Source organism: Chlamydotis macqueenii, chromosome 19 (genome assembly GCF_036417535.1).
Source record: "Chlamydotis macqueenii isolate bChlMac1 chromosome 19, bChlMac1.mat, whole genome shotgun sequence".
Classification (NCBI taxonomy): domain Eukaryota; kingdom Metazoa; phylum Chordata; class Aves; order Otidiformes; family Otididae; genus Chlamydotis; species Chlamydotis macqueenii.
Genome location: NC_141574.1, coordinates 5,909,176 through 5,933,735, shown reverse-complemented (window position 1 = coordinate 5,933,735; position 24,560 = coordinate 5,909,176). Strand labels below are relative to the sequence as shown.

Genomic DNA, 24,560 nt, shown 5'->3' with positions numbered 1-24,560 from the left:
CTGTGATTTGTAGAGGAAAAAGATGATTCAGTGTTTTGGGGAGGGGGCAGAGAAGAAAGTAGATCACAGAAGCCAGTGTCAAGCAAGGATCAGTGAGCTGCCTAAGACATGCATGCAGAGTGAATTACAAATTGGGGAACATCCAACTACACCTTCCTCTCCTGAAAACTGATCTCAGCCCTAAGGGATGGAGAAGGCATTTACAGTAACATACAGCGTTTAGAGCAGTTCGAATTGCTTAGATGGCCCAATGCCAAGCTCTGGTGAACTGTATCACCGGCAAAATGCCCTCCAATATCCAGAAAAGACACAAACCCAATAATTGTTTAAACTATGGATTGCTGCCACAGGACTCCAGTCATGCAGAGCTAATAGATCAGCTGCTGCTACCTTGCTTATCCAAACACTCAGCTGAGGTTACAGTTTCTCACTATTTTCTTTTTTTAAAGATAGTTATCTTCTCATACGAGCCTAGGATTGTCACGCCACATTTACAAAAGTAAAAATGACATGGGGAGGGGGCGGTGGGGGGGGGAATGGTTCCAGCTACATCTGGGATAATCAGATACCTTTTCCCAATTGAAAGCATCATTGTTCTCTTTAATAAGTCCTATATGCAGACAACCCACAATTTCCTTAAGCTCTGTCTCCCAGCAACAGGTTATTGTAAATGATTTATTGTAATCCTGAATATTGACAACCTCCACTGACCGTAATTTGTAATTTCTTCCCTCTTAAAGAAGATTTATCAGTAAGTGGTCCGATTTCTCCCTGCTAAAATCTGTATTAACAATGCAAAGTGTTTTGGGGTTTTGTTCAGTATTATTTCTACTAAATAAAGTTAGCTTCCTTAAGGCACATTTGGAGGAAAAAAAAAAGAAAAAAAAAAAAAAGGGAGATTTAAAGACCAGTAACAGCAAAGATTTTTTCAGTACATTAATTTGGCAGTTTCTACTTATCCGTATTTGTAACCTGCTGTGATACATCTCAGTGAAGGTAGAGTTGCAAATGGCTTTTGGAGTGAGAAGTTTGGACTCCCAAGAAAAAAATGAGAAAGTCAGACGTACACGGCCAGAGGTTTTTCTCTCGCAGCAAGACATATCCACAGCATGGCCTTTCTAGGATGAGGAGAGGTAGTTATAACAGAGCTGCTTAAGAATGGTGCCGATCTTAACGTGCAAACTGAAAACAGCATTGTGATCACAGACCTGGGATTTTTCCCCATATGGGAGACCCCTCTGAAATGGATTCTTGACAAAGGCATTAAATAACTGCCCTTGAATGGAGATTATCAGCTTGACATGGTTTTAGTACAAGGCTGCTTCTCATTTAACGTTCAGTAAAACACTTTCACTATGCAGGGGAGAATTTTTATAGTATTAAAATGGCAATAAGACTCTTCCTTTCCTGCTCCATGAGACAGCAAAATGAAATTCATTAACAGAACCAGACAGAAGTCTTGGAGGGGCAGCACAATAATAATCTGGTTTTTCTGGACCTTTTGTATTGACTGTCCAAATTACCATGATATATTCACTTTGTTTTCAGAAAGGAAGTCTGATTGCCTTCAGACCTTTCTGATCTGTTGAATTAACCCTTTAGACAAAGTTGCTTTTTATCTGGTTCTATCTCAGATCCTAATGGTAAACATAATGACAACAGAAAAGCTTCAGGTGTTACTATGCTCTGCAATCAGAGCTTTTTGACTTACCTATTTTCTTATTTTAATTAATCTGATTTTCTTGAAATCAAGCTCCTCCTTTTTTCTTTATTTGTGACCTTTTCTCAAATGTCTCTTGCAATGCAAAAGTCAGTAGACAAGAATCATAACTGTACAAAAGCTTTTAATAAAATTCTAATTCTTAAGACTACAAATTAGGCAACTGCGTTGAAAAATTGCAATATAAAAGAGAGGTCAAATGCAGCTTTGTATAACCTGCAGCTAAGTGGGAAACCAGCACTAAGAGGGCAGAGAGTGTGGAACACTCATAAATACACACACACATATATTTTCCAGCTGTCAGTTTTCCCACCTGCTTCTTTCAAGATGAGCGTCAGTTAGAAGTATATCTCCTCATCACCCTCCAATTAAGCTACTGGGAGAAGAGATTGCGCCTAAGACATTTCTGAACTTTATCTAACATCCTTTTTTTCTGATATACTACTATAGGTCTCGTACTTGATTTCCAAGCCTCATTGTGCTTTATCCCCTCGGGCAGTGCAGTCTTACTCATAAAAAAAACACATTTCTCTTTGAACTATAAGAGCAGAAAAGGTTTTCCACATTTTTAAGTGATATATCTTTGTTAACCAAACCTAATAAACCCATTAGTTATTTACCTAACAGCCATTTAAACACGTGGCAAAGACTCTGCAAATTAACTCTTGAAGTACAGCGGCTTTTTTCGCCCCCCAACTTGTACATCAGAAATCTAAACTATGACCACAAGACACCTTTACATACACACTTAGTGCAGCGTTACGTGCATGACCTAAGAGGAGGATGCAAGTTTTTCATTTGTAGTTTTACTGTACAGTTACAGTGAAGTACTGGGAAAAAAAAATATGGTAGAAAACAAAATACTAGAAGATGAAATGTATTTCTCTTAATCTGAAGAACACCCTCAGATATGTCTCATATATCTAAAGATGAAAGATTGGGAACTTGAGAGGAGATGCAACTAACAAAAATAGGTATGGAATGATGAAGTTATTTATATATCTCAGATAAATTTAATCATGCAAAACGGAACAAAAAGGCTGAAGGGATTGATACTAACAAAAAAGCAAAACCGAACATATAAGTCCGTAGTAACCATCAGTCTAAGTAACGATAGCAAAAACCTCTTATTTTATATAGCCCCACTGAAAGCAACGGGGGTGCATTCATACAACAATGTCTCAATAAAGCAATATTGCTACATTTGCATAACCCCAAAGCAATACATTTTAATTAACTTATGAACCTATAGAAAACAAAGTAATGACTTATTTTTATAAAAATTTTAGGGTAAATCCATATAAATTCTGTATCACATCTTCATTGTAACTGCACCTACAGAAAATTTCTTTGACACCTAAAAAAATTTAATCTGTATTAGGATTTCTGGTTTATTGTCCAGCTGCATATGTAACACAGTTAATCATCTTGTTACGTGCAGATGACTACATTTTACAGTTAAAGTTTTAGAAAATATTTATTGTAATTTGATTTTGTCGTAACAGGACTTCTACCTGACGTGGATTTGGTAATGGTTTCACTACTCCAAGATCAATCAAATATTAAATTTTCTTCTCCGGACACTCTGGAAAGGGACCACCAAGACCTCATGAGGACACAGGGGGATTCAGTATCCCCAGTTCAGCAAACTGTGAGTAAGGCGGCCCAGTTCTGTTTCTCTTTCTTCAGAGGCACAAGTTCAGTATTCAGCAATTGCTGTACTAAATCTCAGCATACTTAACCAGTAAGAAAGTAAACATTGAAAGTTTTATTCTTGAAGAGTAGAAACCTGAGTTACTCTTCTGAGCTAATATTAAGCTCTGTGCTAAATTTCCTATTCAATTGCTTAAAAATCCTACTAGTTTAAAAACAAAACAAGCAATCCATCTAGCTACTAACCCAATAAAAATGCCACATTTAAAGTAATTCTTATCCTCTTCCTAACATAAATAAATAAAAAAGCAGACAGACAGAGAGACATCAAAACCTTTTTGTCTACTCCCTGCCAGTAGAGGATACCTTCAAGCACTTTAGAATTCTTGGGACTTGTTTTGGAATAAAACGATCGTTCTCCTGTTGCCTGTATATTCACCATGTTTACCTTTCATAACAAAAGTACAACTGCGAACAGTATTTTTCATCAAACAACAGCAAAATAACCATTGTTACACTTTTATTATGAAAATTTCAGGTGCAGAATTGACAGCACTGCCATTCATACAGCTTTATATAACTAAATGAGAGGGAGGGGAATTCTTTTTTAACAAAAGATATCAAACACAAGTATTAGGACTATAGAGGAGGGTGAGGAAGTAAGAATTAAGAAGTTACAAACTGAGCATGTTCACATTCATGTGAGGAGCCAAAAGTGTCATGAGGTGAGATTTGCTTTCTGCAGGAATCCATGACAGAAGAAAATATTACTAGCTTTGACACACAAACCCATGTGCAGATGAATTAAAAAGCCGTGCCATGTTCCACTCTGCAGAAAGCACTGGCTTTTGCGCTAACTTCCCTTTGGGACTTCTTGATATCTGGTTCGTCCATGAAGGTGTATGTTCCTTGATCTGTTCTCCGAAAATACTGTAAGACCAACTTGGCTTTAGAGGGAGAAGGAGGAAAGGGACCACTTGATAATCTGGTCTGACTTTTTGTGTAACACAGAACATTACGTTTTTCCCCTTCACTGAATGCAATAACCTGCTCTTGGACTTAAGCATGTCTCCTCCAAAGGCATCCAAGTTGTTACTCATCCTTGATGTCAGGGAAAATATGCATAATTTCTAAACTGAATGTGTTCAGCTTCAGGATCCAGACACTAGTTCTTGTTAAGCCTTTCTCTTCTAGATTAAAGAGCACTTTAGGAGCTGTTATTTTCTTTTTGCTAAAGTGCTAAATGGAAGGGAGGAGATGAGACAGGAAGAAGGTTAAAATGTCTGCCTAGAGCCTACCTGTCTCACAGAATGAGTGTGGCTATGTTAATGAAAGGAAGTGATGTAACTAGCAACATATCTGGCAGCTTGTAACACCATCAGGGAATGAGATCAAGCTTATTTGACTAAACTTGTATATGACAAGACTTGCACTTATCATATTCCTGTCATTTAATCTTTCATCACTTGATCATACATCATCTTTTCCCTGAAATTGTCAGACCAAATAGTCAATAGTTACCTAAGACATCCTGTTTTTCCAAGATAGTTGCACAAATTAAGATTACTTCAGTCATCTCCATGCTTTTATGAATTTATTTTTGAACAGTTTCGGCTATCAAGTAACCACAAAATCATTTAGCTCTTTTAGCTCTTCTTCTCTGCATAAAGGTGGCTAGGACCAGTAATTTTATAGTTCTCAACGATAATATATATTTTAATGTACTTTTTTGTAAATAATAAAAATAATACAATATTTGCTCATACTAATCCTAAATAAACACCAATAATTCATTGCAGGATAATCCCAGTTATAATTGCCAACCATATGAGTCAGACGGAAGGACAGAAAGGAAGAGTTCAGAGTCTTCTCACAGCCCCAGCCCTGCTTCTCCAGCCCAGGATCAAATTCATGGTAGATACCCTACAAGCCAAGCAATTCACTGTGGCAAGAACAAATTTAAGGCGTCTTTCAGTACTGAAAAATTCAGACGGTACAGTTACGAGGAAAGTACTGTAGGAAACTATGACAGATTTCTCAAGAGCAGTAGAAACCCCTTCCACCCTTACAAAAGGCAGATCAGTGAAGACGTCTTCCAGGAAGCACATCAAGCCCTCCCAACAGACGGCTCACCCTTCAAAAATGCTAGAAGCATCGATGGTTTCGAGGGTCTACCAGGATCTACAGGTCCTGATGAGTCAGAGTCATTTCCTACCCACATTCCAAACATCTCCACAGAACAACCATGGTGTAACAGCCTCCAGTACAGTACCACAGGTCAAGATCACGGTTCACAAGTCATGGTCAGTACTTTTTATTTTCTTTTTTTTTTTTTTTTTCCTGTTTTCAATTACAAAAATATACTTTTGGAATTATTTTCTTATCTCATAATGTGGCTACATGGACATTTACTCTGTTGTCAAGTTGCAGGCTACAGCTCAGGATAGATATCCATATTTCTTTTTTCATATTTCTGATTTCTTTCCCTACTGAAAAACTGTCCTCAGAAAGGTGCACAAGGACAAATTATTTTCCACTAGACATGATACATGAATCTTAAATATCCAAATTCTTCCTGACAACAGGTTTTATATCAGTAGTTGTCATCAACTGGTATTTTCAAGGGACAAAATTGCACAAAACAGTATGTTTCAAGCATGAGGACATGTGGATCAGATTTGTAACAACTCCTTGTCTGGCCTGCATTTTTCTGGACACAAATAGAAGAGAAACACTAAGTACTACTTAACTAGTACTTTCTTTTTAATTTTCAGTACTACTGAAAATTAAATATAAGATCTGTTTATGGTATGAGCAGTGTAAAGGTGTCTGAGCTAATTCACATACTGTGTGAGAGGGTGGAGGCGACTGCCTATTTAAGGCAGCAAAGAGATCCCTGAAAAGCAAGGTAAATTGCCCTCCACTATCTCCACAAGGTATCTTTGCTGTGATCCAAAGTGGAAAGCCCATCTTCATGATCCAGTGCAGACAAAAACAATGTCTATATCTGCCAGGAGAGGGCCCTAACCACTGCTTCTAAATTGCTGTGAGGCGAAGAATTTTACATTTACCAAAAGAAAGAGGAGTTAGGGAAAAAGTACCTTAATTGGATTAAGACAATTTACCAGGGAATGGGGGGATGTTGTCAGGGTACATACCTGGGGATTGAAGCCATTCAGGTTAAAGAGGAAATTGACCTAAATCTCTTACTTCCTGGATAAATACTCATCTAGGTCAGATGAGTTTAATGTAAAACCTATAAGCAGTTGATGAAAAAAACGTCCATTTTCTTCCCAAATCCCTGGACTGGAAGATGTAGAGAGTGTAAAGCTAGGACTGCAGGAGCTTTACATGTGACTACTCAGGAAAAGACTGGCTACTCGTTAGTGTCTCCACTGGTTCAGTCAGCATGCAACTTCAGAGCCCTTAAATAGCTTGCACACTGCTGCAAGTTGACATTTCTGAAAAACTTAATCTTATGGTCACCAACATAGCATGGACATTTATTACTACTGAATGTGGCATTTGCTTGGTGCCAGGATATCAAATCAAGTTTAACATGTACCCCTATGCTAATCTATACCATAAAAGATGGTCATTATCATCTTGCTTTAAAACAGAAGGTTTACTAAGTGCTACTAGTTCCTTAAAATAGTAAGATCTCTATGGCATCAGGCCTCCGAAGAGAATTCCTGGCCATAGGTGTTAAGTGGGGGAAGGAACCTGAAGTTAGTCACCAGACCTGTGGATAAGGACAGTGCCTAAGACACACCATTCCCTGCACTGTTTATTACCAGCTAGCTCTACCTGGCTCTCTGCTTAGCATGCACTTTGTTTGAATTGCTCTTCTAAAGCAGACAGCGTTACCACACACACAGTGTGGTCCACTCAGCATTCCAACTAAAAGACAGCAGCATTGAACTTCCAGGAGCCTGAACCCTTAACAGAATCAAGCCCTGTGTTGAATCCAGGACAGGCAGCTGGGCAAACCTGTGAGAAATTAAGACTCGATCAAATTGCCTATTTTTATTTCCACATTTGCAGAAATAAATTACAGTCTTACTATATTTCCTATATCTTGAACCAATTCAGCAGTCAGCCTAGTTTGATTCTTCTCCTGTGCAGTATAGACCCTCTACCTAATGACAAAACTCCAGCGTCAGCTTGAGGTACTGACAGCCTGCAAGATAAGATCAGAGTGCAAAAAAAGAGACACACACGTGCACATTCAGGAATGAAAGCTGGAGTATGTAGTTTGGGTATGTAGGGAAAAAAAAGATAAACTGACATTTTATGAATTACTCTTTGTATGGAACTTAGACTGGGATTTCCTTTTTCAAGCAGTAATTATACAAACGAAGGAAAACAATGTTGATTCTTGTACCACTAGTGAATAAAACAAATTCTACATAAGATCATGACAGAATCTAGTCCAAAAACGTAGTAAGTAAAATGAAAGACAAATCATAACAGTAACTAACAGAATTAGTTTACTTTAAATTGAAGTGTTTTCTCTAGTAACTATTTCCTTAAATATTTTCTAGCAGGATTCAGACATCAAGCTCAGGACATCCCCACTGGAAGGGCAGCCCGGTTTGTATTGCTATCAGCCTCAAGTGCAGCAGATGTATTGCTCCTCACATCCTTTCCATCAGGTCAGTACAACATGTAGACCACCACCACCACCACCACCACCCCACCCCGTATTCCCAGCATTATAATAGAATAGTAGTTATGGTAATAATACAAAAAGACAGTTGAAAGAATACCTCCTGAATTTGTGTTTGCGGGGCCATGTTTATACATACACATTTTATTTACGACAATGAGATCTTAAAAGAACTACATCTTTTTAAATGGTCATCCAGAAAAAAAAAGAAAAAGAACCCCAAACTTGTAAAAATGGAGTCTTGGTACTGCTCATTTATATTTTCACCACTACACTCAAGATAATTGGCTTTGAAACCAGCTAAACTATTAATATAACTACTAGCATTTCAAGATTCCAGGGAATTAACTGTGCTTTAGCTTCTGAATAAAAAAGTAAATATATGTGACTGTACACTTAAAAGTCAAATCAAACATACAAAACCACTTTTAAAGTAAAATTTTGACAGCAAGAAGATGCTTGCTTTCCTTGTGCTTGATGGCACGCACATCTCTTTTGCAATCTTTTGACTGTTACATCATCCCCAGTGAAAGATTATTCAGCTGAATTATAATTGACAATAATGCTGATGATGCATGAGAATGCACAATATTAAGGCTGTTCTTCCGTAATGTAACTATATTAGTAATACTAAAAATGCACAGGAGTAACTGACACCTCGTTTTTCTCAGTCCACTTAGATTTTATTTGAATACACGTCAGTTCATATTTGCAAAGCAGTAGATACACATTATCTTTGTAAAATCACACATGTATCTCAGTCTTACATGTGATCCTAGTACATATTTAAAGAGGTTAGCGAGTGTGGTCTGCTGAGCTTTGAAAATTTGGCATACAGGAAGGATGTGTATTACAGAAAGTAATTTTCATTACTCTAAAATGTCTTTAAATAATTTCATTTAGATATAAATGGTGGTGCTGTTCAATGCATTGAGATTTTCCTCTTTTATGCTCTGTTCTCTGCAATGTGCAAAATTTTCAGTAAGAAAGATGTGCTAGAAGATAAGAACATGCTTGAAACACCCTATTTAAAGCAAGCAAACCAACCCAAAAGTTATATGAGGTGAAATTAAGGCAATGAGGATTTTTCAGATACATAGGCAGAAATCCACACACAAAAATAGCACAACTACCAAAACTCCCAACCATTAGAACTGAATTAAGTTAAACTTAGGAAATTCCTATATATAAAATATTTGAATATAAAAGCTCACATGAGTTACGACTCTTTAGATCCCAGTGACTGATGACTGATATTGGGGAATCAACTGTTCCATCTCATTCAGCTTGCTCAAGAAGTATAAAAAATGTGACCATCAGAGCACTGATTTTAATCTGTGCGAAGAAAAAAAAAAATAGGTTACTGTATGATATTTCATTTGGATTCTTAATTTTATGGTGTAACTATCTGACTCATTGAAATAGTAATCATACCATTCATCATCAGGATTTAGTCCCTAATGAGGAAAAATAAAGGTTATTTTTGGCATTATTTTCCTTATGAGGAAATTTAAGTAACTTCTGAAAACCGAAGCTGAATGACCATAAAGAACAAGAATAGACATATGTAGGATTTTTATCATAATTCATAAAATTAAATCATCTGTGACAGATGACTTTTTAGTAATTTCATTTTTTAGAGTTTTTTAAAACTAAGGATGAATGAAAGTATTCCATACCCCAGTAGTGGTTTTTCATATTTTTAAGTGTATATTTCTTAGACTTACAAATCCCCCACCTGTCTACTAAAACTTACAGGAAGGTGTTTCATTATTACAGTATATAGTCCCTCAGATATAGGGAGGAATAAAATATTCTCCACTTGGAGAGCGTCAGGGACCTGTATGGCCTTTATGAACTTCTAGTGTCTGGGATAGTTAAAATGGTCAACAGGATGGTGTGGCAAGGCAGCTCAATAAGCACCCTCAGGAACCAACACTTGCATGAAGTAAACTTTTAAAATCAGGTTCCTATTACTGCCACCTTTCTCTTCCTGCTCCCTCAGCTGTGGCTGGCCCCGTCCACTAACTGGATTTTGTATTTAAATCAGCTTAGGAACTCAGGGGCACAGAAGTTCTTCTCCAGCTAGGTGTTGCACAAGGACAGACCAATTTACTTAGGGCATCCAGGTACTACTGAAGTTCAAATAGTTTCAGTATCAAGAGCTTTTTGTATCCACTGTCCTCAGTGCATAGCACTGTAAAGCCTGGAAAGCGTACAGATGCTAAATAGAAGAGAGAAGGCATAGATAACGGAACGAAGTAGTTGTCCTACGCTGAGTCAGGAAATATGGCTAGAGAATTATCTCACTCTTGCCTTTTTCTTTTACCTATCACTCTGGCGTTCCACTAGTCTGGATTTATTTATTTATTTTTTTTCCTACAATGTGGCAAAAAGGTAATTATCTTTTAAATTCTTACCAACACCAGAATAATTAATTTACTTGTTTTTTCTTGTTATCACAAAACTCAATAGTAGTTATAAGAGATACTAATAAAATTAAAATAGAATTAAAAGATAGGTGATAATAGACTACCATCCTAAGTTACAAATTGATTGATTTTATTATTGTAATTTTAGAAGAAAAGGGTCCCAGATGAAGGATTAACTTGCCACAAAAGCTCTGCTGGAAATATAAACTAGTTCCCCACTTGGACTGCAGTACAAACATTGTGGATGTGCCACAGCATCACACATCTCACACACAGTAAAAATGTCAGTTTGTGCTTCAGCAGAAACTCGAGTTAGCTTGTTAATTCATTTGAATATTTTAAAATTTCTTTATTCATTCCAAAGCAGGCACCTTTCCTCTGTCACCACTGATTTGATACCAGTACTATAACTATACATTGGCATTAACCACATTCAAAAAACCTACAAAATTAAAGCTGAAATACACCTCTGGGAGTTGTTAGGCAAGACACAACAAGCACTAAGAGGAAAGTCTTCCATCCACCTGCAGGCTGGCACTGTGACAGATCTCTTACATGCAGCAGGTTTCTGTTAGACTTTTCAACATTTGTGCTTCTTTATGTTACTACAGTAGAAGTATGGCACCACGCTCTACTACTCAGAGGGAAAAAAACAATAGGTATAAGCAGCCAAAGTTATAACAGGTAGAATTGCTGTCTGTGTGCCATAATCAGATACTGGGAAATGAAGGAACATGTGATATAAGACTGAGAAGAAGTGGAATAATATCTTTTGCATGAAGCAGCTCCAGTATTAATACTTTACATTTCAAATTTGAAGGAGCAGGGCAATTTGAGAGAATGGGCCCCTTAGCCTAAAGTGAAGGGTGTTCAAACTATGCCTCACTTTTCAAGAGAGGATGAGAGAGATCAACTCCTTTGTTCATTTTGTCCAAATGATAAAATGGCCTCACCTTTCCCTTTGCTGGACACAACATTAATGATGACTCATAAGAAAAATTACTTCTTATTGACCTGAAAGAAATAGTTGACACTTACTGAAGTCACCTACCCACCCACCATAAAACACGGACACCTTTCATGCCAGTTATGCAACTGTAAAACCAGATCAAGCCTGTCATACCAGACCATTCCCCAGCCTCTGTTCCCTCAAAAAGGAGTAATGAAACCAATAAAACAGAAATAATCCTTAAAATGCCCAGTTCCTGCCTTTGGTGATGACATCACAGACAGTCCCATCTTAGTATCCTTTCCTTTCAAAAAGCCACTGAAACCAATAAAATCGAAATCGTTGTATGAATTGCTCAGTTTTCTACTCTGCTGAAAAATCTGCACAGAATGCAACAAAGCAGGTAGCACAAAACCACACATGGAAATCTCCAGCTGCTCTGGAGATTGCAGTTTTGCCCAGTACTCAGTTTAACAAGGCAGGACATGATTAATTATGTACATCTCATTTCTTTCACCCTGCTTACTGTAGCAAAGAAAGTAGTGTATTCAGTGTGTTTTTCCACATTCCATTTCAGGCAGTTTAATGTTAGAAAGATAAAAGCAAACAGGCAAAAACTCAACCAACAACAATAAAATTACTGACAAACTGAAATAAATTATTCAGAATCCAGAATTAAAAAAAAAATAAACTACGAACATTTTGCAAGCACATGATAACCTCTCACAGGCATTCGAAGGGAACAAAGACTAAGAGCAATAGAAGCTATTGGTCTGAAAATAGGAATAGTAAGAAACTAAGGAGATGTATAAACTAATTACCAAGGAAATTTTCCCAACAAGTCTGGAAAGCTACATAATAATCTTTCATAGGAACCATAAAAATCTCATGACACAGGACTTCTAGAGGTAAGCAGTAAAACACTAGGACACGGCTCAGCAACCTTGAGTACTAGGGAAAGCATGCAGGTAGATTTTTTTAATAGCGTATGACATGACTCCTAATTTTGGCCATGCCCTAGCCCTGGCATCTGGAAAGATTCATCTGTAAGAGGCAGAAATTCCGCTCACACTGAGCTCCGAGTTCAATGGGAGCCTTTACCTCACGGAGAGCCAACTGATGGTATCTTACCTTAGCCGAGTAGTGTTTCTTTGTTCTCAGAAGTTGCTTGCCAGCAGGTTTAAACTGTAATTTAGAGAAAAAAAATATATGACCAACTGCTGTGTTAAAAAATTCAGAGCAAACTTGTAGAAACTCTGATGCAATCAAGGCTATCTATATGCATTATCTCCCATCTAAACTTATTTTTTTGCATTGGCATATTTCTATCATGGTGATCGCACGATAGGCCAGCCATTTCTTCAGTATATCCTGAGAGCTGGACAGGCTTAGAGATCTCTTGAAAAGAGACAATAGTTTACCATTTCAGTCCCAGGTAGCATTCTGCTGCTTGTCCCTGGCGTGGGGCGAGGGTAGGATAAATGCTATCTGATTTTAGGAGTCCCAACTATTCTTTTTAGTTTTTTGGTATAGAAAATGAAGAAAAAGAAGCTGCGTGAGGTAATGGGTACCAGCTCTTACACTCCTGGCCTCTTGGAGGAGTCTGGTTCTTGTCATTGACTATGAGGGAACCATTGACACCGAGTAGCCTCACAGCTTCAGTACAAGTCAGGCAATATGAAAATCCACCTGAGCTGCAGAAGGCTGGGAAGGAAGAAATATATGCCACTCTATTGACCCACGCAATGCCATCACTAAACTGTTCTATAAGACGTTCACTTTAATATATATTCTGATGCCATTGGTCCACTAAAGCTTTTGTTGTTGTTGTTTGGGTATTTACTGCCTTGCCTGACAACAGCAAATAGAATGGGTGCTTTGGGATGCTATTCACTTGGGAGTAGATATTCTAATCTTTGAATTTTTGCCTTGTTGTATCTCTCTCCACCTAAAACCACAAAAAAAAAAAAAAAAACCAAAAAAAAAAAACAGAACACAAACCAAAGAAGGGTCTGTCAAAACTTTCCTGTTCCTTTCTATATTTTCAGAGGCTTTACTTAATAGGCTTCTTCTTCTACGGTGCATGTTCTTTGAAGTCCTTTAATCTAGGGTTTTTAATTATTTATCTAAATAAAATTATACCATTAATTTATTTGTCTGCGTAGTTCAGGGGAGGCTGAGCAGGCTAGAATACTTCAACTGCGAAAGAGATGGCTGAAGGGTAACATGCTTTAGGTCTACGAAATTATGAATTATCTGGAGACAATAAATAGAGTGCTGTTACTCCCATTTTTCACCAGAACTCAGTAGCACAACAGGCAGTAACAAAATAAAGTACTTTTTTCACATACTTCAATTTGGAACACACTGCAACAGGACCTCATATCAGCCAATGTATCAGTGAATTCCTCTTCATACATGCCCCACTTCTACTTCTTAAACATTAACTAGTAACATTAATGTTTTCCAGTACTATGCTAGAACAACTTTAGGTCTGACTTGGCATAACAGCTATCAAATGTAGGCAGAGGACAATATCCTAGGAACTAAATAGTTTAATACTGTTATTAAGAAATAAATATTTTTGAGAGCTTGTTGCTAAGCCAAGTAACATCTCTTTTTTTGTATCATCAGTATCCCTCAGGAGGCAGCTATCCTGTGACTTATATCACTTCTTCACATTACCCCTACCAAAGAATTGCTCCTCAAAGCAGCCAAGAATCCCAGCAGCCTCTTTTTCCCAAACCCATCTACTCCTACAGGTAATAAAATATTTTTTCAAGTCCTAATGTTACAGGAAATACACTGTTTACCCATGGCCTATTTCCAGCATAATTTGCAATAGCATGCTTACTCTTATTTGTCTTGTTCCCAGTGTGCTCTGTCCTGTTTGTATGAATCACGAGATGTTCCAGACTCTGGGGCCAAGGCAGAGGGAAATGAAATGTTGTAAAGCATGTGAATAGTCTTGATCACCCCCACAAAAGCTAGACCTTTCTCTAAAACAAAATCTTAGGTGTTGCAAATTTCATCAGCACAAGACTAATTACACTTAGTTGTCTTTTCCAGGACCTGTATTAAAACTAATTTTTTTTTCTCCAGTTACTAGAGCAAGGGAACTTGTAGAAAACACCTTGGATATGCCAGTCACCACGCAGGTTTAGTCCCTAAATAGCAGCCTAACAAGTAGATCAGACAATTACATTTTAATTATACCTTCTGTCACTCTCAGTTTGATATTCTTTGTGGCCTTTACCCATTTAAGCATTCAAATACAACCTTAAATAAATACACACTAGCAGGATTTGAAGGCTGTGGTCTTGATTCTGCTTTCTCCTACTTTACTTTAAACCCAGGTTAGACCTTCTATATGCACTTTGAGAATTACCTCTAAAAGTGAGGAGATTGCTTATAAACAACGGAGTGGAAGCCTTAAGTATCATTGGTATTCAGGCTATGACAGTGAAAGCCAGAGTAATTACTGTGTAATTTACTGTGAAAAATAGGCTTTTTTTTCTGCTTCCAAAGAGTCAAGCAGAACAGGCTAAAATACTTTTCTTTCTCTCCCTAAAGCATCCTGATCTTCATGGCACTCAAAAACAGCAAGACAGGGAGTTTGCCAGTCAGTGAGATTTACAATTTCATGACGGAACACTTTCCTTACTTTAAGGTGAGTTCCACAGGGAGGGTGGGAAAAATATCTCTCTAAGCTTACCTGGCAGCACAGGGTATAAGGGAGGGGATTCAGCCCATGAAAACGGATAATTTCCTAGTTGATTACTATAAAACCAGTTATACACTATACACCTTCATGATCACAAACTACCCAGCATTTTAAGCCTGGGCAGAAATGTGAACATGATATGTGGGAATATTAAACACAAAAAGATACTAAGAACTGTTCCAACTTAGAGTTTGTGTAGCTAACAAGTGGCCATTCCTCACTGACAACTTATAAAAAGGATAAATATTTTTAAAGACACATCCATTCCTTCCTCTCAGTTCTCAGATACAGGCAGAACTGGTCTTGCTGCTTCCTTTGCCATCAATAGCACCTCCAGACTCATGCAGAAGTAGAGGTTCAAGGGTGTCTTGCTCTGTTCTGGAGCTGGGATATCCGTCTTAGGCAACTTCATCACTTGTATGCACTGTACAAAGAAAAGTATAATATGTGATAAATGGTACTAAGCTCATAATTACAGAGTAACGTTGGTGAAGGTAAGGGTGTATGGTTTGCAGCAGATTCTATTGAAATTTAAATCCATGCTATAAGAGAATGGTTTCTTGCACATGGAGTGCAAGTGGAAAGAGATTAGTCAGCACATGATCCAAGAGCAGAAGGATTACAGTTAAGATTTTTAAAAAGAGCTATAATAGAATCATCGACTGGCACTCAGCACAGCACTTTATTATTGCTAATTCTTCAAAAACATCTCACTAAAAGTCCAGATCAGGTGACTCACAACTGTCAGTAAGGCCCAAAAATGAAAATAAAGCAACATGAGTCTGTCCTGTTTCCTATTGCAAATAAACATGCTGGCATTCAAATAAATTTAAAGCAACTACAGAAAGGCAATTAAAACATTTGTATTAAGAACACTAAGAATAATGAAAAATAAATATTCTGATACAATTTTGCAAGGGTTTTGGACACTAACTAAGGATAAATAATGCCCACAAAAAAAAAAAAAAAGATAAAATTGAACATGTCAGTAAGAATATACATTATCATGAAGGAAGAACTGTTAGTATCCATTACACTCCTGTATTCCTAAAATTCCAGATTTCCTCCCAAAGGAATCACTAGCTACTCTACTATTTGTTACAAGCAAGAGAAGGAAGAAGAAAAAAAAAAAAAAAAAAAAAGAAACCTACCATCATAATTCAAGAAGCATCCCATCACAACATGGCTGGTCATAATCACAGAAACAGATCTGAAGCACTCTTAACCTTGTTAAAGTACAAGGACACAGCTGTGGTTTTCAGGCTAAACACACATGAAACTAAGGAACAACAGTAATCTAAACAGGGAAAGGAAGAAGGGTAGAATGGCACATGGCAAGAACATAGTAGCTGTAATTTTTTTTTTTTCCTTTTCAAACAAGGCCAAGATTTGTATTTTGTCCCTAACAGAATATTAACTCTGTTTTCCACGCATTTATCACTAGTTGCAAGAAATATTAATAATTCAAAGGAAAATAGTTTGAGGATTGTGAAAAAGGTCCTGGGCCACATCTTGAAATGGATATTTTGCAGAACTACACTTCTTAGCATAATGCACAAATCACATGATATACAGCAAAGTCATACATTCTTATCTGATTATTGTATTCTAGAAAAATAGCATGAGTTTCAGGTAGAGAGGTGGGAATATTGAAAAATAAAGTTTCACAGACATGTCGACATTTATTCATCAGACTAAATTGAAATTAATTCTCCTTTGTCTTACAACACAATTGATTAATAAAGTTAATCAACATCTTGCAAGCCAAATGCCGCTGCTGCCAACACGCACAGAATTCCTCAGACACAAGACTGAGGTGCAGAATTCCTCAGACACAAGACACATCACCTTCCTGGTCTTGAATTTATTCTGACACAGTAGAAACGTTAGGGAGATACACATCCTTTCCTCAAATATATATTGTGTGTAAATATTGTCTGTTGTATATATTGTGATGTTTTGTGTGTAAATATGTATAGATAGGTGTGTGTTCATACGTCTGTGTGTATACATATGTTCTGTGTACAGTAGGTATGTTTCTACTACAGCTTTAAGTATCTGTTTAATACCTAATCTAAACTTTTCCCTTCTTACTTAGCAAAACTTGGCTGTTCCACAGGACTTGGGTTTTGGTGGTGGTTGGTTTTGGGGTTCCCCCCCATCTTTGTATCTTCTTCTTGATTAATTTTAAAATTAAAAGAGAATGAGGTTACTGCTGTTGTATGCATTATAGGAAAAGAATGGTGCAGGGGATACTACTGGAACATTCACTATCTTGTGATGGCTTTATTTTTGCATTTTACTTACAAATAAAGTAAAATAATTGACTGGTTCCACCCCAAACACCCTTAAAATAAGCAGGGGAGAATAAACAAGCAAATATTATGCTTATGGGCACTAAGTCCTGTCTACGTCTGGTCTCTACAGCAGCCCACAGAATTATCAATATATGGTAAAAGCTAGTATCTTCTGTCCTCCCTTTTTGGAGATTCTTCAGGAAAAAAAAAAAAAAAAGATTTTGTTGTTGCTACCAGAACGCACTAAATAGCAAGATATATCAGGGGGAGGGGAAGCAATTTAAGTTGGAGAGAAGCAGAGTACTAGTGTACACAGAATCTTGCTGGGAGACATTAGATGATACAAGCCTAGTCAAATTAACTTGTATTCGCTGCCACAGCAAATTTAGTTTCTATGATGCAACAATCTCATTTCTAGTTGAAACAGAGCAATCCAACTCCTACGTCCTAAAAAAAAAAAAAAAAAAATCTACACAGCTAAAGTTGAATTACTCTTTGATGTACCTCTCCCTTCTCTTGAGACCTAGATTTAAAGAGAAAGGGTTTTGCAAGATCACTGAACTCTTTAAACTTCAAGAGGCGGTCAGGATCAATGGGTCTCTACAATAACATTTTTTGCTTGTCATCCTTTTTTTTCTTTGTAGTGATTAGTGAGTCTAACAGAAAGCTTTAATCTTGTTAATTGAAGTTATTGCCAGTGGTCCATGAGGTTAGAAAGCTCTGTGGTCTGACAGAACTTAGAGCACCAAGTAGTCTATTGCAGTGTCCAACTCCACACAGCTTCATCAGCACTAGCCTGCATGCAGCAACAGCAGAAACGAGCTGCAGTAAGAAGATTCCAACTATACAAGAGCAACTTCAGTAGCAAAAGCTCAGTTCATTAGCAGATAATCAAATGTTAACTTAAAAAACTGGTGACAGGGTTGTAACGTGAACACACTGCTGGAACATTCCTTCAGGGCCTACCTAGGTAAATTGCTTTTCACTGACCAGCATTGCCAAGTTTAATGCAAGAACCTGTTCAACCCTTGGCAGCAGCCTCCACAATAATCCATGTACTTTTTGCTCTTACATTTCTAGAACTATTTCATAGTTTACACCCCCACACATTCTGAAAACCTCTGAGAAACACATGCCACTCCCATCTTCTCTAGTGCTTAGCAGAAACACTAATTATCCTGTCTAGATACAGACAGAGGTATATGTAGCCTCATGTGTGGGGCAAGAAACATGAATATTCTTTCAGGTCAGCTCATTCAGTAGCTAAGTACACATCTTACCTAGGAGAAACAGTTTTACTTACTTTTGGAACTACCAGAAAGAAACTTGAATACGATCTGCAAGGGAGAAAAACTGATTCATCATCTTTAGTGTTACCTTATAGCAGAAAGAATTTTAAAGGGTTTTTTGTTCGGTTGGGTTTTTTGTTTGTTTGTTTTGTTTTGTTTTTTAATAGAAATGCACATTGTCTCACCTATGGGACTGGCTAACAGAATAGTGAAATGCTGACATCAGGTGGGCCAAAAGGGTAGAAACTGTGCTGCTATAAAGGGGAAAGAATTTATTTTTAGTAAATAACATGTATTTAACTTCCACAGCTAACTATTTTTTTTTACTGAAGAACCCAAGTATTAAATTTGACCTTCAAATTCTTCAGTTGGGCTATCAGCACCTTAACCAAGATAGTCCTTCACAACAAGCTACGAAAGAACTGATTTTACATTTCTGGTAAAAGTAGAATCTCTTCCAAAGTATGTTCCAGAATTCATGGTATATCATGTGAAAGCAAAAGTGGACACAAGTCCATTTACAAAAAATGGTCTTAGAGGAAACCTGTAACACTAGGCAACAACTGGAGAAACTATCTGGCTTCATTTGAGAGCGGGATCCCTATTAATAAAGCATAAGAATGGAAAGGAAACTTAATGCGCATAAAAGGGAAATTTTAATTTTGAACCTCTTTACAAAGACTACGGAAAATTGTATTTATCCCTTGTGCTCTCTGTTCAATAAATCTCTGTGTTTGATACAAACAATTATAACGACAAATATTTTGCATCCATGAATATGAATCAATAGTGACACATAGGCAACTTCACCCACCTTTCAGAGAGTTGTTTAATGCCTTTTAATTCTTATGACACACAGATGAGGATTTTTTGGAAACAAGAAAAGAAAAAGCATCCAAAATTGATTTAAAAGAAAAAAGGCCTCACATACACTAATACTGAAGATCATTCTTGTAATCCGATGAGCTCAAAAGTCTCTCTCATTTGAGATTTCTTCTCTCACCTCTGCAAATGCAGACCTTTTGGAAAGAATATCATTTGACTGTCACAGGTAAAGCTACGTTTCAATTTTTTTAGCTGGTCTTAAAATTACAGGGGAAGTCTAGCTGAACTAGCAGTTGCATCTATTACAACGAAGTCGGGTTTCTCAGGTTGATTCTTACCATTATGCAGCAAGTAATTTTTCCTGCCCCCCTCCTTTTTTTTTTTTTAAGATTATAGTGCAGTAGCAATGAGCTAAGACAGTTTTACTCAGATATGCAACAAACAGCATCGTGCAGTACCTACCAAAAGAAAAGTAAGGAAGTGACACATTAGGAATTTACTGTTAGAATCTTCTGATACGAACAAGCATACTAATTTACAAAGCCTTAACGTGACGGGCAGTATCTTCTGGCTGCATGACTAAGTAAGCAGAAATTATGAAATCAAATAAACAAACACCAAACTTATATACTCTAAGATACAGTGCCATTGCTTGCTGGTCTGAAGTACTGATCTTGAAGAAAACAGGTGTTCCCCATCAGAATCTAAGCATGATTGTTTTGCTGGGTATTTCACTTTTCATCCCTTACAGCAATATTCATTTTCAAAGTTCTTTTACAAGCAATCAGGAAAAATAAAAGATTGTAAAAATTAAATTGTATAAACAGAAAGAATTTTTTTTTTTGCACTAGGTTTTCTTTTCTTTCCATTCTTACAGTTGAATGCAAAACTGTCCTCAGGGAAGGGAGGGAATTTTGTTTCCCTCATTGTTCAGAAATCGCCTAAATAAAAATAGAATTATTTTAATGATATTTGTATGCATTGTTCATTTTAAAGAAGCTTCCAGCTTCCACTACTGACTTAAAAATAAATGCAAAGCAAAAGATGCAGTGATTAGGTGTAGAAACCTGTATCTCATCTGTAGGGCTTGTGATTAAACCATTTGGTTATGTAATTGGCTAGCATACAAAGCTACACCTCCAGTAGCATGCTAAAATTCTTTTGAAGTTGGCCTGGACACTTACTTTGAGTCCAAGTAGCACGTAGTCTTTCAATTAAGTGTTTGAAATTTTTCTAGGTGTTCCAAAATAGATTAAGAAGAGAGACTTCCTGCTAGTTCATAGCTCTAGAATATAATTCTTTACATGCTTAATTCTTGTGATTTGCAAATTCACTCGTAAAAATCCAGCAGCTACCCTGACAAGGCCAAACTTCTGGCTTAGAAGATCGGTTACTATTTTATCTGATTCCTCTCTTCCCATGCAACATGACTGTAACATTTTTGTGGCTTCCTTCTAATGTACAAGTTTCATACTGTAAAAATTGTAATCTAAACAGCATTTCTTATAATCTCACCAGTCAAAACAGAGAGATATGTTTGGATTTGGTTTTTTACCTTGAAGTTCTTAGATTTTATTTGTTTTTCCAGACAGCTCCAGATGGCTGGAAGAATTCTGTACGCCACAACTTATCTTTGAACAAATGCTTTGAGAAAGTTGAAAACAAGTCAGGCAATTCTTCTCGGAAGGGCTGTTTATGGGCTCTGAATCCAGCCAAAATTGATAAGATGCAGGAGGAGCTTCAGAAATGGAAGAGGAAAGACCCAGTTGCTGTAAGGAAGAGTATGGCAAAGCCAGGTCAGTAATATGTTAGTGTATTAGTTCTCAAACAGTGGTCCCCAGAATTTTTATTTGCAATAGGCACCAAGCTGTATAAGATATTTTGTACATTATTTAGGAAAGCATTTAAGAATTTTTCCTGGTTATAAAGTGATTGGTAAAATAATAATAATTAAAACAAAACAAACAAAAAAAAAGAAATAGAATAGTTTTGCAAGAGTGCTTCCAAACAGGCAAGAAGCTTTACTAAGAAAACATTCTGTCTTGACAATCCACTAAACACTGAATAAGTACTACAGAATAAAATTTGAAATTAACTGATAAGTATCCAACCTTTAAACACAAAAATGCCATTTATTACATACTCAGTTGGCAATGGTAATTTAGAACAATACCTCAGGCTTTTGGAGTTCTTATCATACAGGAGCTAGCACTTTTTTTTGCCATTCCACTCACCCATTTCCTGAGGAACACTAATATTCTAACTGTAACCTATGAAGACTAAGGCTTTGTTACGAATATGCAAGTCATGGATTTTTGCTTGTTTTGTAGAAGAACTTGACACACTGATAGGCGACAAAAGTGAAAAGCTGAGATCTTCAGTCGTGTCCTGCAGTCCGACTGGTGTTGCAAGTGCATCCCTTTCCAGGCAGATGGCAGTCCAATCCCATTCCTTATGCGAGCCCTCTCTTTCCTCCGGCATACCACAGCCATTACACAGTATCCACGCATCAGGAGCTCTGCATGCCAAGAACCCATTACCAAATTTGCTGGCGGGGCAGCAATCTGCGTGCTACACATCACCACAGGGTTTTCCTCAAATCTCAAGTACATTAATGCAACAGTCACCCGACCCTCAGACCCTCTTTCCTTCTGGGGAGGCTCAAAGCGAACTCAGAACTCAGCCGAGCATCACCCAGGATTCCCCACTGCCGGCTCAAACCCCCCCAATCTGTGGTGTGAAGATGCTGACAGAGCACTCTACAGCCAGGACAATGCAGGACACGCTCATGCAGGAAGGAGATCTCAGCAATGATATCGATGCTCTTAATCCATCCCTGACTGATTTTGATCTCCAAGGTAGGTATCTAAGGCATTTTTTTATTTAATTGATATTAAATAATCGAATCATCTTGAATGGACAGGATTTTGAACTCAAGAATAACAGCTTTCCATGGAAAAATAAGAAAAAAACCCTCCAAGTTTATGTGCTTGTATATATTTATGTATGTATACCTAAAAAATAAAACCTATGGGTTCCAAATGATAAAGCTCTTGCTGCACCAAATAATATGCAAAAATTGCCTTCCTGCACAGACAAAAAGTGGTCCACAAAGCAACCTAAAAGACAGAGAAAAAATATGTATCTGAATAATCTGCATGACTCAGTGAATGCAATTGCCTTGCCATTGTACTGTCACAAATATTCCACAATCCTGCCGTGCCTAGATTGCTTTACTAAGATCAGCAACACAGTTTTTTGAATCTTCAGCTTCTTCCTCTTTCAGGCAGCCAGATCTCATGTTACATTAATTTATCGTAACCTCTTTCCATTTCATTCAGTTAATCTGGAGCATGCTCATTTGTACTGTGAATATTCTGTATGCTTCACCAATATGGTGTGATTCCAGCTTCCCTCCATCCTTGCCCTTTACCTTACATTATTCAATCTTATCTAAGCTTTTTAATTTCTTTCTTTATAAAATTAACAAATCTCAAATTAGAGGTCTAAGAACTTAAGACAAGGCCTGCACACTTGGGAGCAAAATCATTATACACACACACACTCTCAAAAAAAAAAATTGTAAAAATTAAAGTTAAAAAATAAAAATTGTTTCTAAAAAAAAAAAAAATGGAAAGGGTTCAGTATTACCCCATTTGATAGTCTGCAGATGTGGGTAAGCATGAGAGCAACAGTCTCCCTGCGACCACCCCCACTGAAGAAATCTTCAATGATCAATATGAAAAATACAGCCCTCCCGCAGTAACTTATTCAGTGCTTTCACTGTGATATGCACATTCAATAGAAATATAAGAAACTTTTTGGTACACATTAGAACAAAAAGTAACATTTCAGATCTTTTGATTTGTCGGGTCAATCACATAGCCAGTAATTTAGTTTGCAATTTAGAGAACGCTACATCATAAGAATACAAGAAGTTCAGTTATGCAGTAATATTATTTGTCCCATAAAATGCCATTAGCTCTTCCATGTCTTATAAAGATAACAGAGGCAATATCCCCTTTCAAAATGAGTGGCTTTTTTCAAATAGAAGTTATGCTTCATAAGGATACATCTGCAACAGAACCTTGCCAATTATCAAGTGAAATCATTTTCTTAAGTTAATGCTGCTTTCTCCTAGATTTAATTTTATTATGGAGACAGACAAATAACTTTCTCAATCACAAGTGATTAAGAATACCTACACATACAGCATACACAACTGTGTAATTACAACTTCTCCTGTAAAGCAATGATTCAAAAAGCATACATAAAGTTGAATCAATCCATTTTCTTTTGTTACAGGAAATCTCTGGGAGGAGCTGAAAGATGACAGCCTAGCTGTGGATCCCCTTGTCCTCATTTCATCATCCCCAACGTCTTCCCAGTGTTTCCATTCTCACTGCCAAATGGAGAACAACAGCAGCAGCAACAATGTCAACGTGCAAAATGGAACTCCACACAGCAACGTACCGGACCTCCAGCTCACTACTCTTTACTCTGCCTTTATGGAATTGGATACAGTGTCTCCTGCCTACCTGAGTAATTCTGGATCCAAACCTATAGCACTAATGTGAAATGCACCAACCTAACTATCATTATTATTATTTTGTCTAAATACAGTCCTAACCATCACACACACTTACCTATCTGATTTATGTCAGCTGAAACTGTGTCCATTGGAATAAGAATAATCTTTTTCAAGAACTCACCCGCAGGATATGTAGCTTTACTATGATAATTTTAAAAACTATTTAAAGATAATATTGTTAATGGCCGAACTTGTCAACACCATTTTATCAAGCCACTCATCTTCTGCATCTTCCAGAAACAAATGACCGTAAGAGCAAAACAAATTACTGACTTTTTTTTTTCCCTTTTTAAATGAAAGCTGCTTGCAAATGAACATAGAAGTCAAAGGAAACAATATAACTTATTTCCTGGAGCAAAAGATGTCAACCACATCTGCCACAGACAACAAAACAAAACAAAAAACACAAAA

The 24,560-nt window shown here is 37.1% G+C and overlaps 1 protein-coding gene across 1 annotated transcript; it reads left to right on the top strand.

The window, feature by feature from the left end:
• The first annotated feature begins 3,251 nt into the window (after positions 1–3,251).
• FOXN1 (forkhead box N1) lies at positions 3,252–24,560 on the top strand. Its single transcript, XM_086763148.1, has 8 exons — positions 3,252–3,371; positions 5,173–5,676; positions 7,918–8,028; positions 14,058–14,185; positions 14,997–15,093; positions 21,147–21,354; positions 21,889–22,416; positions 23,864–24,560. The coding sequence occupies exons 1-8, from the start codon at positions 3,252–3,254 to the stop codon at positions 24,133–24,135; spliced, it is 1,968 nt and encodes a 655-aa protein (XP_086619274.1). The 3' UTR covers positions 24,136–24,560.

Bases quoted from the DNA above. Each gene is read 5' to 3' on its own strand.
- FOXN1 (XM_086763148.1), top strand. From the start codon at position 3,252: ATGGTTTCACTACTCCAAGATCAATCAAATATTAAATTTTCTTCTCCG. The intron at 5,677-7,917 runs GTCAGTACTTTT...AATATTTTCTAG, and splicing joins ATCACGGTTCACAAGTCATG to CAGGATTCAGACATCAAGCT. The intron at 21,355-21,888 runs GTCAGTAATATG...CTTGTTTTGTAG, and splicing joins GAAGAGTATGGCAAAGCCAG to AAGAACTTGACACACTGATA.